The 15,234-nt window shown below is 40.3% G+C and overlaps 2 protein-coding genes across 2 annotated transcripts; both read right to left on the bottom strand.

The window, feature by feature from the left end:
• Window positions 1-930: 930 nt before the first annotated feature.
• LOC135501394 (negative elongation factor E-like) lies at window positions 931-4,237 on the bottom strand. The gene is made up of 7 exons (XM_064793500.1): window positions 4,064-4,237; window positions 3,378-3,515; window positions 3,192-3,245; window positions 2,745-2,889; window positions 2,300-2,477; window positions 1,897-1,951; window positions 931-1,620 (listed from the first exon to the last, which is right to left on the bottom strand). The coding sequence occupies exons 1-7, from the start codon at window positions 4,142-4,144 to the stop codon at window positions 1,438-1,440; spliced, it is 834 nt and encodes a 277-aa protein (XP_064649570.1). The 5' UTR covers window positions 4,145-4,237; the 3' UTR covers window positions 931-1,437.
• A 2,856-nt stretch (window positions 4,238-7,093) lies between these two features.
• LOC135501166 (RNA-binding protein RO60-like) lies at window positions 7,094-15,197 on the bottom strand. Its single transcript, XM_064793041.1, has 7 exons — window positions 14,253-15,197; window positions 11,604-11,824; window positions 11,053-11,204; window positions 10,544-10,676; window positions 10,027-10,263; window positions 9,546-9,715; window positions 7,094-9,361 (listed from the first exon to the last, which is right to left on the bottom strand). The coding sequence occupies exons 1-7, from the start codon at window positions 14,812-14,814 to the stop codon at window positions 9,229-9,231; spliced, it is 1,608 nt and encodes a 535-aa protein (XP_064649111.1). The 5' UTR covers window positions 14,815-15,197; the 3' UTR covers window positions 7,094-9,228.
• Window positions 15,198-15,234: the final 37 nt, after the last annotated feature.

The following is a 15,234-nucleotide window of genomic DNA, read 5'->3' as shown; positions in this document are numbered from 1 at the left end:
TCATTGAAGTGGCAGATACAATTGAACCATTCTTACCTGTGGACATCTCCATAAGCAATGCTAGTTAGGACACCAAGCTGTTATCTGGACACCTCTATTGATAGAAGGACTGCATTGGCCAGTCCAAAAGGTGTTCAGCAGTAGTATTGAATGTTGTGATGATGTACTACTTTTACAAAATGTTGATGATTTGTCACAATCTAGACTACTGTCCCTATCTTCTGTTGGCAGACATGACAAGTCTGACTGAGAAGTGGAGTTGGCATCCCTATTGTCAAATCTTCTCTCAAGTCTTCAGCACACTGCATTGATATTGCCTACAGGGCCCAGCCAGATTGGTATACTATTCATTGGTAATACTAAATATATTGGAGATTGTGACTACCAAACCTGATGCAGCTGATTGATTGATTTCACTGTGTCCTTTACACACTGGACTTCTTGCTATGCACTGACCCTGGGAACATAAAAAGGAGCTAAAAATACTAGACAAAATAGGTTGGCTGTGGATTCTTGAGTGTGCAGATTTTGATGTGCACAAAAAAGAACCTTCGTTTGACTTGTTGGAAATTTCCATTGGTTGTACTGGTAATCATGCTATGGAACACCAACAGAACAGCCTTTTCAGTATTGATACCCAGTCTTACATTCATTCAAGCAGCTAGGGACTACAGGTTCGTTGTGATCCTGGACACTAATGCATGGTGTCATGATTCGGTACCCGGTTCGGTTGTCTATGTCTCAGATTTTGTAGTGGGAATGTAAATGTGGTCTTCCTCAAGGACTGCTACTGGAGTGAAAGTATCAAGATCTGGGACATTCTTCCATTGCAAAGAGAATTCCAATGTCAATTATGAATCAGTGAATGTACTGACGAAATCAAGTTGACAGTCTTGTTGATAAGTACAGATAGAAATAGGCAAAGAAATATTTTGGTACAATATTCAGTTGTTTTATTAAGCTGTTACTGCACATGTTAACCAAATGAGTTTCCAGACTAACAACATCTGATAACAAGAGAAGATCACATTACACAGTAATCATGATAAGAAGTCCGAATTTAGTCAATCCATACTTCAATGACTACACCAGCTTGGGACCATACCAAGGTCGAAGGGGTGGAGATGGGCTAAACCTCTCCCGAGTATATTTCATTCATCCTACCACGAGAAAGGATATGTCCTATAGTCTTGCACCATAATAACTGTCTCAGACTGAGTAGCATGCACACAATTCTGCCATTTTATTCCAAGCTGATGCAAGAGAACTGCCAAAAAACTCTCAATTCGAAGAATAGCCCCAGTTTCAGTCACTGACACCGAGTTTCCCATTACAAAGTATGAGAATGGTGTCAACCTTGATGGGATGATGGCACGAGGATGATAAAATGTCTTCTCCGTCTGTTAAAGATATATTGTAAGATTTTCCATGATTCGTTCAGAAGATGTCTTCATCATATGTCACTAGATCTCGCTTGTCCTTGTGAGAGCCTTTCTGTGAATGACTGGCAGCTATAGAGGCCCATGATGCCCTAGAGGGATCCACTGTCCCCTCAAACTGTGGTTGTCTTCGTGCTAGACTCACAATCAGGTAGATACCAGACACTAAAGTTTTGTCAACCTGGAAAAAATATGGCACAATTGGTTATTTTATCAATAGACACAAGAAAAACCTTTTGTTATTTTCTTTCAAACTGACAAATACCCATTCATTCAACTGGACAACAATACTAAGAATACTTCAGGTTATATTTCAATAAAGGTATTTCTTTGATTCCCCAGCAACAAAAACTTCGTCCTTTTCAAGGTCCTGGACTCAGTGACATATATTTTACTACTAAGGCTCGTGACACACTTTATTACATTAGGCTTGTCTCATCAATGACTCCCAACTCACCTCCATTATAGCTTTATCTGCGGCTTCCGTTGTATCAAAAGTCACAAAGCCTCGTCTGAAAAAATAATTGTTACAGAGAGATAACACACAATGAAAGGAAAATATAATCATCCTGTCCATAAGACATATAATACTTCCCCTCGATTTGTCAGCTTCGTACAGTTCAAATGGAGAAGCTCCCATAAGTTACTCATCGACCTCCACTATGTTATAACCCAGAGTTTGTGTTGAGATGGTACTATGATAAATAAAGAGAAATCTTTATCAATTTTTGATAGTACCAGACTTGATAATGTGAGATTTTGGGCAGTGCAGTATTGTTCCAGGAGTTTTTACAAAATTGTTCCAGGTTTGAAAAAAACTTGATGCCGTTAAAACTGTTTAGCATCCTAAATAAACTTACTCTTTCCCAGTTTCTAAATTCACATTCACAATCGTCCCATATTTCTTGAATGTTTCTTTCAGCATGTCTTCATTTATTCTTTTGCCCGTTACATATATTGTGTTGCCTTTCCGGGTTTGATCATGGGTGCTGTGTCTCTCTGATCTGGCACGCTCTCTGGCATCTCTCTCTTGGTCTCCTGAAAATACGAATATTTTGTGTAACAGAAATTGCCCAGTGCAAGCAAGAAACAGAAAATTGTAATCAGAATTTTATTCAGGCACTGATGTGTCCAAGCACTAGAAAGCACTCGGATCAACTCATTCAGATGATTTGATTGTTTCATCGAATTTTACCTCCGTAATCAGAACACCTCACAATTAAGGCCAGCATCTGTCAGTACAAAGAGTATCTTTGATAGAAAAGTTCCTTCTGATTTTGAAAATAACTCTAAAATTTGACTTACTTGGTTCCTCTTTCTCTGGTGTTACCTCTGGAATGAAACTCTCATACAAGCCCTTCATGCTCTTGGTCTTGCCAACAGGTGGCTCTACCTTGTCTTGCTCATCAAATGGTTGAAAACCAACGGCAGTGGGATTCTTGTCTGGGTCCTAGAAAGTGGAGATATCTTTATAAATACTGTAACAACAGGCATGGATAGAAAACAGTTTTCACATTGCATCCAATGGATTAACTGTATCTAGATTGGAAGGTTACTGTATTCCGGTTCCAGTTTGGGATGAAGTGATATGGAAAATATCCTCCAGAGTGAGAAGCAGTGGGAAAATCCTAGCAATTTATGTTCTTAGGCATCCACTGGTAGGCCTGACTGCCACCAAAAAAAATTGCCCCTTATTTCATTTGAATAATCATACACCACTGATATTGAAAACAGACCAAAATCACTGTTTACCTTTGTCCTTCTTTTGAATGCTTTCTTCTCGCGATCAGACTCTAATTTGATGGCCTGAAATGTAATGTAGGTATTTAGAAGAGGAAGTGATGCAAAAATAAAATGGAAATTAAACAAACTGGCTTTCACCATGGATTGCAGACAATTAAGATGTGCCCCCCCCTTGCCCTGGGTATGATAACTCACCCCAGCTTTCACAAGTTTCTTTATGTCTTCTTTGATTTCCTCTGATTCTGTTGCACTTCTCTTCAAGTTGACAGGTGCCTGTTGCTGCTGATGAACAGGGTCTGCTTTAGGCATTCTAAGGGCTTGCAAGGCTTTCCTCTGCAAAAGACAATGTGCAAGGAGTTACACCTCAAATAGAGAAGATAACACCCTTTTCATGGTCCGAGGACCAAATAACAGACAGTAGACAGTGGAATAACTGAATCCTCATCATTCATTGTCATCTTCATAATCACTATATATAGATCACAAATACACAATAAACAGACCAATGAACACAGATCGGGCATATATGGTGCATTTGTTATGACCTGCTGCTGGACTAGAATGAGTTTACAATCCCCGTTCATGGCCCAAAAAAAGGTCATCGGTTGACTATAATAGTGTCATAGACTATAGAGTATTCAGTATAGAAGCGCCACTGTTCAATGGATTTATAGTGGAATGCGATCAAACTACGTCATTTCCGATCCGGGATTGTAAATTTTAGCCCAAGAGGTTTCAAGCAAAAGCATTTCCATGAGCCCTGGTTTTATTAAGACCATATTGCATTGGATTTTGTAGTGACTATACCAGTGTACAGGAAAATGTACATATTGTATGTAGGCCTAGTATAAGTAAAAGTATACACAAATTCAGAAGCTGACCTTTTTGCGAAGTTTAGCATACTTCTTTGTAAGAATCTCTTCTTCTTCAGTGAGGTGTTGGGGGTAATGAACATATTTCATCTTAAAACAGTCTAAATAAAAAAATAATGCTGATAACAGCAGCCGAATCGCATTATTTTGACAAAGACGAAGTGTCAACACTCAGCGGCCATTTTGAATTCAGCCAGTAATTCAGAGGCATCGATGGGAACTTTCTTCCTAAAATCTTCAGAGTTGGCAAAATTGCCAATTTTGACCAATGAAACTTGTCACCTAAATTCGACAATCACAAATATTGGTGTTTATGCAGAAATCAGCTCCTTATCATAGTGTGTTATCTTTCCGTGAAAGGAGATAGAGACATTATTAGTGGAGGACTCTATGATTCGAGGGACTATCTTTCCATTTACACCACCACCCAACCACTTTATACGTTCACGACACACATCTTATGCCGTGGTGACCACGAGACATGGAGACACTTTCACAACCAAGTGCTTTTTGGGATTTTTACACTCCGGACGCAGTGGACCGGCCTCGTTGCTCGCCGAAAAGAGATCGAATTAGGATAACGCAATGGGCTGCCCAGGGAGTCTAGGGTTGTTGGGCAATCGGTTGAAATCTGCACCTTGCTTTGCTAAATTCAGGATGTCTCAAAAAGGATATGTAGAGTTTCAAGGCAAAGACATAAAGACATCGTCACAGCTTCATTTACAAGAGATCCCTGAAAAATTCTTCTCAGCCTCAACGGCCAGAGATAAAGACATCCATTGTCACAACTTATCTCTGTCTGTAGGATCCTCCAATGTCTCGAAAAAAGATCAATAATTTACCTTAGTATATGGCTCGTCATCCCTCTTGATACAATACAATCACTCAACTGATTGTGTTCTTGTCGTCTTGGTCACTTCGTCCCAAGGACACGCCAGCCCATTTCGCTCAGCTCAACCATGGAGGTATAAATAAGAAGGGCGAGAACAATGACTAAACAATGCCTGATCATTGTAATAAGGGGATTATTTTTAAGGGTATTAGAAGTGCGTTCTCCATTTTATTTATACCTCCATGGCTCAACTGCCATTGGCCTTCGCACCTAAAATGGACTTATATATAAAACATTCATGGAGACAAGGTCACAACCAACCTCCGACACTTTGACATACTGCTGCAATATCCCTTGCTTTTTGCAGGATATCTCCGAAAATGCTCCATAAAGCAATGCAATTCAAGGGCCCGTCGTGGAGTCACTGGCACAACCTATCTGCCTCGCACCAGTTCTGTTCCAATAAGCATTACTATGTACGGGATATCTCTGAAAGAAAATTATACAGCCTTATACGTACTACTGTAATCATCCTTGCTATGTGCAAGGAGATGTCCCCGAAAATCCTCTATAAACCCTTGTAAACCAAGGGCGCGAATCTACGCAGTGATAAGGTCACAACCTGTCATCTCTCTCACCAGATAGACATACTGTTCCAAACTTCGTTCCGATGTACAGGGTGTTCCCAAAAATGCTTTAGAAAGCCTTATAAACCAAAGGCTCGACGTGGATACATCTTCACAGTCTGTATATCTTGCACCAGTCATAAGTCATGAGACATATATTTTCCAATCGTACTGGCTATATTAAGATGTCACAGAAATACTTCATAAGCATTTTCTTGTAAACAATGGGTCCGACATAGAGACGGAGACATCGGCACAACCTATCACTCATTCCAGTCCAGATTTCAGTCGTCCTCGCTATGTACAGGATGTCTCAGAATATGATTTATATAGCCTTGTTAACCTAGGTGGAGGGTGACATCGTCAGAACCTACCACTCTTCTAACTGTCCTTGCTATTGTCAGGATGTCTCAGAAATATGGATTGCCCCTTAATTTGCTCTTACAGGATGTATCAGAAAATGCTCCATAAAGCCTATAGTAAAACCATCGGCCACACATGCAGACATCTTTATAATCTATTTCTCTTGCCCTGGTTCTTCGTCTCTATGACAGTTGGGGCCTTTCATTCTGAACGTTTTCCTGAGCCTTTTCTGAGACATCAATCCTGCATAGAGCAAGGACGATTGTAACAGGATGTCTCAGAAAGTGCTCAATAAAGCCTTCTAAACCAAGGACCCGACATGAAGACAGTGTCACAACCTACCGTAATATTCGACGCTAGCGCTGTCTCGCGGGAAGAAAAAGAACTAAAATCTTCGATCAAAACTTTCAGTTCCATCTTTCTCCGCTAGATGACACTACTAGTGCCTCAGTATGATGACAATGAAGTTGACCATCCTGGGGGTTCCTTATAGACCTTATATTTTATAGACTTGATGGGGGGGGGGTTAATGTGCCTTTGCACTTTACTTCGGCTTGAAATCAAACTCATATCCACTGTGGAAAAAAGGCGTTTTTTCGCCTTCTTTTAGAAGGAGGCGGTTAATTGTGCCAATGGACTTGAAGTGGAAGCTGGGCTACCTCTTAAGCAAGACCACAAAGCAATAACAAGTTAACGGCAAGACATGTCAGCTGGTGCTGGATTTGGGTTGGTGGAAGACTTGTCAGTGTGCCCCCTGTGTTCAGTGTTCCCCCTAAATCTTGACCGGGCGGAACAGATCACTGGTTTGACAATTTCTACTGTTCTGTGACTATAACGGGACCGTTTTTTGGTGTAGTAGTAACCACACCACCACCCCAATGGCACAGTATTTCCGTTACTGCAAAATTTATATGTGGTCATTGGCCGTGCACAACAGCATGCAGTTGGCGTGACAGCAGGGACATGTTCTTGTCCTTGGTGGTTGTGGTCACTCCTGGCCGACTGTAAAACTGCCAGGAGCTGTTGCAGTTTCCAAGTGTACTATGTCACCACATATCTGAAACCAATTCAAGGGCTACTAAAGCTTCGTGCCCAAGCCCTGGCAATTTTTGTCTATCCGTATGTTAATTTTTTGTTTCAACAAACCACATAAGCCATCCATGCTGTCTTCATAACAAATCTGCTTCAGTCTTGAAAACAAGCTCGGACAAAAAAGTGTAATGTATATGAGAGGTTTTATTCTGTTCTCATCGCACTACATCATTGATTGCTTTATAATGATTTTGTGCAAGTACCAACATGTCAGGGAACTGGGAGTACGACTGGGTACATGAACGATACCAGAAATAGGTACTGCCACACTGACTATAAACTATAAACTGCTTTTTCTCTGTAAATGCAGACTATCGGTAGAATACAGGTGGGCCAAATTTTGTTGTACAAAGTTGCCAATTGGTGTCTGTTCTATCTCACAGTATTTTCGCGTTTATACATTTTTATGCTGAATCTTCTTGAAGAATATCCTCACACTGGTTCACTGAATTGAATTAGCTGGTTAATACCGGCTACAAGAGACTTACTGGGCACGACTGTGGCAGATGAAATTGAGGGGCAATAGGAAGCTAAGTGCCTTTCACTCATTCATTTCAACTCTGCCACAACAGAACCTTGGCCTTTCCCACCTCAATGTCAACCCTGCCACAACAGACTAAGAACTTTGGGGAGTCGTATGTGGTCCAGAACTATTCAATGTGATGAACCAATGTGATTCTTATACATGTAACAAAATTTCATTTATCAATCTAAATATCATTGGGTGCACAAATTTAACTATGTGATTTCTGACAATGCAAGCAAAAGGCCTACCTGTACAGGGCAAACATGAACAATTTCATTGCAAAATAATGTCTAAAATTCTAACATTGAAAATGATTGAAAATGATTTTTTGTACGTGCACCAAAATGACAACACATCATGGTGGACAAGCATCTAAAGTTATATAATGGGACCATTCCTTTCTGGATTCCAGGCGGGTATGTTGACAATCGTTTGTTTTGTCCTTCAGAGATAAATGCGGGGATCACTGGCAAATAATAAAAGGTAAACCTTCTTCACACTTTCACTTTTCAACTGTATAACTTGTCTCAGTATAAAAAGAACAAAAATTAGTTTCAATAAATACATACCCAAAAAACAGATATCATAACAAAAGTGTAAAATTCATCAATAATTCTTTTTCAAAATTGCTCAATTTACTGTCAAGTACTGCCTTCTACCCCAGAGTGGGAAAAACCATTTGAAAAACCTCAGAAATTGTAATTTCATACACCAGAGGAGTGGAGGAGTCTCCCTTGAAAACATGACCACCATGCAGCACGTAAACGTTTATTCTAGGACTGTGATCCGTGTATCTTTTCCTGCCCCTAACACTAAAATGTGTAGGGGGAAAACCAATTACTTACACCAAATTACCATCTTATTACACTCAGATTGAACATCATAGTATCATATTATGGCGATTATTTCATATCTCATTTGATTCTTATACTCTGCATGTTTAACATGAAACTGAGGTTTACACAAAAGTATAAAATAAAATACATTATTACAGGACAATACAGTTAAAACATCCATAAACAAATTCTGAACGTCAGCCACTCAACATCTGATAATGCGATGAACATGTTGTAAAATACTGATGCATTGCTGTCACCAAGGACAAAATATACACACCAGGGTAAAATCATCATGGAAACGTTTAACAAGATCTTTCATAAATACTCGACCTAAAACACACCACATATCCCTTGCCCAAAGTTTTTCCTCATTCTGAAAAATCAACTCGCAAACTTCAACATTCCGATCCTTGTGCATGCGCAAAATATTTTCGTCAGTCAAGCTTTAACAAACACAGCCACAGTCTCAAAACCTCGACAGAAACTGACAAAAATACTTATAGCTAAACTTAAACATTTGCAAAAATCTCTGACATCATAAGTTATACTGTTAGAGTTACACAATCTTTTGACAAATCTCCATTATTTTTCACTAGGTAGTCATTCAAAACTGGATCCTCTCGAAACAGTTTGTTCGGCAGCAACTACAGCACACATCAGTGTCCCAATCTGCTTGGCAGACATCCATACGACTAGCAAAGTTACCATTGCATTATGAGAAAATCTACCCCAAAACTAGCTTCTCAGTCTTCAATTCAGCACAAATTATCTCCCTGCGAAGCTAATTTCAACAAGCACAGTAGAAAAAATTGGACGCCATGATATAATGTGTCACTCAGCGGGCCACTGCAATGATTTGTCAAGCAAAAATATCTCTGTCACTTGAATTTCAAATTTTATATGATCCCTTTGACAAAGTTATTGATTAGAAGTGGAACTCCGGCATCAAAACCAGCGATGTCAAGCATACCGTTTTCTGACGGATCTGCCAGGGTAAAGCCATTGCTCGTCAGTGCACACACTACCATTCTGAAAAGATGAGAAGAAACGATCAGTGGGAAAAAGGTTGAATGCAAACATACTCTAGACACACAGTTCATAGATATCCGAACTCCAAAAAGAAGTTGTTCTCCAGTAGTTTTAGGACTGAACATATCCACTCTATAATTAGCCATTCCTGACAGCCCTAGTCTTACTTCAAAACTAGTCTCACCTTGTATTAGGCAGACCCATCAGCTGTCTGTATTTCTTGAGAGCATCAGACGGAGGAATGCCTGCAGACAGAGTCTCACAATCGGTGATCACCATAAATACATCTACGGCACGTTTATTCTCCATTGCCCACAGTATTGGAATAGCGCAGTCAGTCCCGCCGGATGGCAGCTAGAAAAGAACAAGCAAAGACTGTAGGAAATAGCTCAGTGGATTATAAATGGTCTACTAACAAGGCTACAGATCTGAGAACAGTCAGTGGTTGGGTTGTCCCACACTGCTTTGAGGCATCATTCACGGCATTGTGTCATGACGTCATGAGACTGGTATTTTGGGCTATTGTAGCACACAATGATGCACTGGAACAAAATAGCAGTCCATCCAAGTGGAGGTTTAACCCATCCTTGACCAGCATCCCATTCAAAAGACAATGCTCCTTGTCTGAGATGCATTCTGGCTGGTTGAGCAGATTTTTTTCTTACCTCTGCTATTATTTTACACACATGTAACAGGTCCATTTGTGCATTAAGCTGGACTGGCGTGATCCCGGTTGAGAACGCAACCATCTGATATTCCTTTTCTGTCCTAGCGATAAGCATTGCCATGGCAGCTGCTGCAACGGCTGGCGACACTCCTTGGCAACCGTTGACATTGCCGTACGCCATGGAACCACTTACATCAACCGCCAATAGATAGCGCGAGTTTGTGGGTTGGATGAACTGGAATCAAACGAAGGAGTCATCAACACTGAAACGTTTACTGGTTACTGGTGGAAAATTCTGCGACAGGTAGGCCATAACTGGTGGAAGGTACTGCTTTGCATGACTTATAGTTGCCAGTTGAGATGCAAACCCACTGCTACAGGCAAATACTAAGCAGCCACAATTCATGCCTGTGTGCAACGCCTCTCTTTTTCTGCGTTTATTCTTTACTGAGGCTCCTCAGTGACCTACCAAATTTAAGTTGTATTAACGGTACTGGCCTAATCTTTACACCCACCTTATAGGAATTGAGGAAAGCCCTGTTGAGCGCATCGATGACATTACCATTAGGGAACCACTTCACTTTGCCTTTATCTCCCTTGCCTCCTTCATATATTTTCATGGCTATCAGGAATTCTATAGGGTGTATCCTGAAATTCACATCGAATCAATGAATTCCAACAAAATTATCCATGCTATCATCTATATGTTTGTTCTTTCGTGTAGGAGCCTCAAATGACCAGTAAGTTACATCATCATCATCATCATCATCATCATCATCATCTTGTAAGGTCAAAGGATAATCATCCAGGTCCGAGAATATGAGCTTCCGTGTTTGCTATCACTGGCAGACACTTCAATACAAATAATCTCAATGATACCCCTCATTCAAAAGATAAGGTGATAGATGTTGAGTGACCCACCCAGGGTTCAAGCAAAGGGGGTTTGTGATTGGTATCAAATGGACACCCAAGCGACAAGATTATTCCCTCTGAATTTAATAATTAGCAGAAGTTGATGTCTTACTTTTCAGATTGTATCGTTTGCTCACTGGACAACTTATCAATAACTAGTTTGGCAGGATTGCTGAGGGGTTCGAGGAGACCAATTGCGGACATTCGACCTAATAAACGGATCATGTCCTTAACTGGCAGCTCATGGAGGAGGGCGTACCAAATCTGCAGAGAGATAGAAACTGCATAGTCAACTAACAATCAAGGAGTAGACTAGACTCATAAAAGCTTTCCCCACTCTACTGTAGACCTGGAAATATTGGTGTTTCTATTATTTTCGGGGTCATTGCAGGAGCCCTGCAACATGAAGAGGTTGTCATCCTCTAATTAGTATCAATACATATTACCAGTTTTACCCAGAGACAGGCAATCTTTTTGTTTTTCATTGCAGTAATTAATAATCATCACAGGTTATTGAGTCAAAAACTGGAACTATTAAGTTGAGATAACTACCGAGGACAGGAGGAAGTGAACAAATCTTGTTGGTAACCTATCCTCCATTTGGAGTAACAGGGTTTAAGGAAGTCATTGTGTCAATAATCTTGCATCTGCAGGGCAACATACCTCTTGTGATTTACTGAATTGTGTTGGTACATATTCTGGTGTCAAGTGGTACTCCTCTATCAATCGGGCGATCTGGTGTTCGTCATTCGAATGTTTGACTGTATGAACCGCCTCCAGGAATCTCAGGATACATTTCATGTCATCAGACAGGCCGTCCTTCTCATAATCTTTCTTAACGGCATCAAGGCCTTTTACAGCAAATTTCATTATGGCTGTCATTGCTGGAAAATAAAAGAATTAGAACTGCTTGTTTACCAAGTTATTATACCGGCAGTACCATCCCTGTCTCAAGTAATACAGTCTAGTCAGGCACCTGCGGTTTTGTGCAAAACCTGGAATGGGAAATATTCAGACAAAATTCTCTGAGGATATCTACATTGTGGCAATCTATACAATTTCTGTATAGCCGGAATTTTTCCCGTATGATTCAGAGTTAAGCGCTGTGTTTTTAATTATTCAAGCACAGTGCACTCAGTCATGCTGTGTTCACCTGGACTTCGGAGGAGTTGATGATTGATACAAACAACCAATTTCAAGATATTAGCGATTTTCTCAAGTTTTGAGTATGTTCTCTCCAACTTTCTAAACTCTTTATCTGATGATTGGAATAATATTTTCATTTGACATTTACGATCTCTTTTTGTTCGCGATGAGTCATCGGTACAGGTTATTGAACAACACATGAAGGCAGGTGGTGGGTTCTGCCGTCTGCTTTACACTAGCTTTCCAACTTTAACGAGCAATCGCAATAACAACAATTTGGTTGTTCAACTGAAGTTTTTAACAGATAATCATGGAAATTCTTGAGGATTGGCCACAATAAAGACATTGAAGTGTAGAAAAGTGACTTGCCAAAGGCACTCATGATATCCAGTTAAGACTTTCCAGCAAACAGGTATTTTTAGGCCCTTCCGTGTTCAGATTGGAGCACAATCTTATGCAACTTACCTCGCCACATGCTACAAGGCTCAGCAGGTACATGTACACTGACCTGAGGGAAACACTCCATGTTAGCCTGAGAAATTCCTCTCATGGTCCCGCAGACAATGACATATATTTACTAATTTAAGCATGTACCATGGTGGACCCTTTTAAAAAGTTAGATTGACCCTGTAACTCTTTCACCAGACTGAATGACGTCGGGTAAAGAATTCAACCAAAATACAATTCACTTCATGAACAAGCGAGTGGGTTCAAAATCTAGCTAATCTAAGACATCAACAGTAAGAAAACACAGGTAGAATAACTGTTTTAGTGTTTACGATCCAAGTCGTAAAGAATGCAGCTTCTTCTTTCATGGGCAGCAGGTCATTTTCACTTATTGCCTGGTGAATATGTCTGTCTCTGGCAAAACTATTTTGCAAAAGTAAAGCCTGATAAAAGATGTCTTCCGCAGTTTTGTCGCGGAATGCATTCGAGAATATACTGTTACACAGACATACCAACGACATGTTGGTACCATCTTCAGTTCAGTCAGCTATTCGCAATGAAGTAGCATTTTTTCCTGCCGGCATTCCACCTGGCAGCATGGCAAAGGCATGGGAGGTATGACTAGACTTATATCCTACACAAAGTGAGCATACTGCCACATACATGGAGCTAGAAAAAGCATTAGCTAGTGCTAGTGTAACTCAAAGAAACCGGGCACATTCCTTCGCATTAGCATTGATTCCGTGCAACCAAGGCAAATTCCTGAGATAAAAATTAGTTCTGATGGAATGTCGATCATTTCATGCCAGAGAGAGCTGTTTTTGATTCCTTGCAATTGAGGGAAACATAATCGTGATAATGACCGCAACATCATGCTCTATCTAAGAAGATACCTTCCTAGTTCTACCAACTACCACTACCACTACCATTACAAGTATTGATTCCTAATGATCAAAGTATGAATTTTGAAGCAAGAAGTATCGAGGATTTACCATAAATGTAATTACCGGTTCTAAAGAAAAACATAAAATTTGGGTGGAGTTTGTGTGACACCCTTGTCAAAACTGCAACTCAAGTGCTGCATAGGCGGCCCAAAGATCTGATTTATTTAGTGATTGTAATGATGAGATTCAGAGCAAACTTTAAATGAGAAAACCAAAGCCACAATGGAAGGTATATATCACGATATAACATTCACAAAGGTGAACATTCTGTGGCCACAGACGTTCAGATCTTGAAATAGATCCAATTCTGAGAAATTTTATGCTATCGTTTTTTTCTGCTAGTGGGGCTGTAGTTGCTCACCTAAGAATAAGATGTACAGTAATAACTTTTCCTAAGAGTAAATACCATACCACTACCAGTACTGCTGTCTGTACAAGAATTTACAAATTTCTATACAATTCAAAATAAAGAAATTCCAATTTTAACTAAATTTATCTGACTCTGGCGCTACAGAACAGGAATTTTTTTCAGCATAAGTCAGTTCTCAGTAACTAGTGAAAAGTAGATTTTTTTAATAAAGAAATTCTACCCTCATTCAAGTCTGCATTGTCACAGCTACATGTATCTGACAGGTATGGCATGAACGGAAGTTTATCTTTGCAAAAACCATGAGGTTTTGTTGATAATTTATCATATCACTCATTCAAATCCTCTTAAGTAAATGTTTTTTTGATATCGCTGAAATGAATGGAGACTTAAACATCCATGACTTACCTTCATTAACAGGCTTGACATGAGCTAATCTGAAGATATCAACATGTGTCCACCCACCGCGCTGGATATACTTTGTCACCAGAACTGCTAGATCCCTTGGCGTTTTTTTACGATACCAATTATTCAAAGCCTTTCGCTGGGCACGACCCCAGCCTGTTGTTTTACCACTATTGGCCTGGGCAAAGTCTACAAATGCAAATAACTGCGGTGGCAATCGACAAATATCAGCCAAGGCAGCGTACGCAGCCATTTTAGTCTTATGATCCTTTTTATCTGCAGGGTCATCGTTCCTAGCACACAGCGCCAACGCAAAGATAACTGGTCGTTCCTTGATGGAGAGCTCTTGTGAGCTAAATCGTAGGATTTCTTTCACAACAAATTCTCCATGACCTTCCGTAATTAGACGTGCGATACAGTCAGCATGATCTTTCATCAGAGGTCGCTCACCAGGGTAATACGTTCCACATTCAGCCCCCATGCACAAGAAGCGGTGAAGCCTGGTAATGTCATCCATCTGTCGGATTGGACAGACGTCTGGAACGTTGTTTGAAATGCCTGCCATGATGGTTCACTAGATGTCTGTTGCTACGGTCTGTGATCGTCGTGAGTGAGTAAGCCCAGCAGCACCACGGCACGGTTGAAGTGAGAAACAAGAAAAAATCACTGTCTGACTGCACTGGCTGGCTGTGTAACTATATACTAGTCTAGCTGAAGTCAGTGCAAAATGGGCTGGGTTCCTCAGGAGAAATCATACAAATTATCCACGAAATACGAGGGTGACTTTCAATCTGTTGATTTCTATTGTAATGAGACAATTGCCAGCAACTTTTGCAACTAAGAATGTTAGAAGGCAACATGAACTTAATGCACAAAAAGAGATAATATTACAAGCATTTTCGACTGTCTCTACTCATCTTGCGCACCTGCCGTGACGTCATCAAAACATGCGAAGCCATATTGAATTGATTTTTAGTCGCATTGT

This window comes from Lineus longissimus, chromosome 17, assembly GCF_910592395.1.
Source record: "Lineus longissimus chromosome 17, tnLinLong1.2, whole genome shotgun sequence".
NCBI lineage: Eukaryota > Metazoa > Nemertea > Pilidiophora > Heteronemertea > Lineidae > Lineus > Lineus longissimus.
Note: the sequence above shows the minus strand (reverse complement) of the source record. Positions and strands in the feature narration are given on the sequence as shown.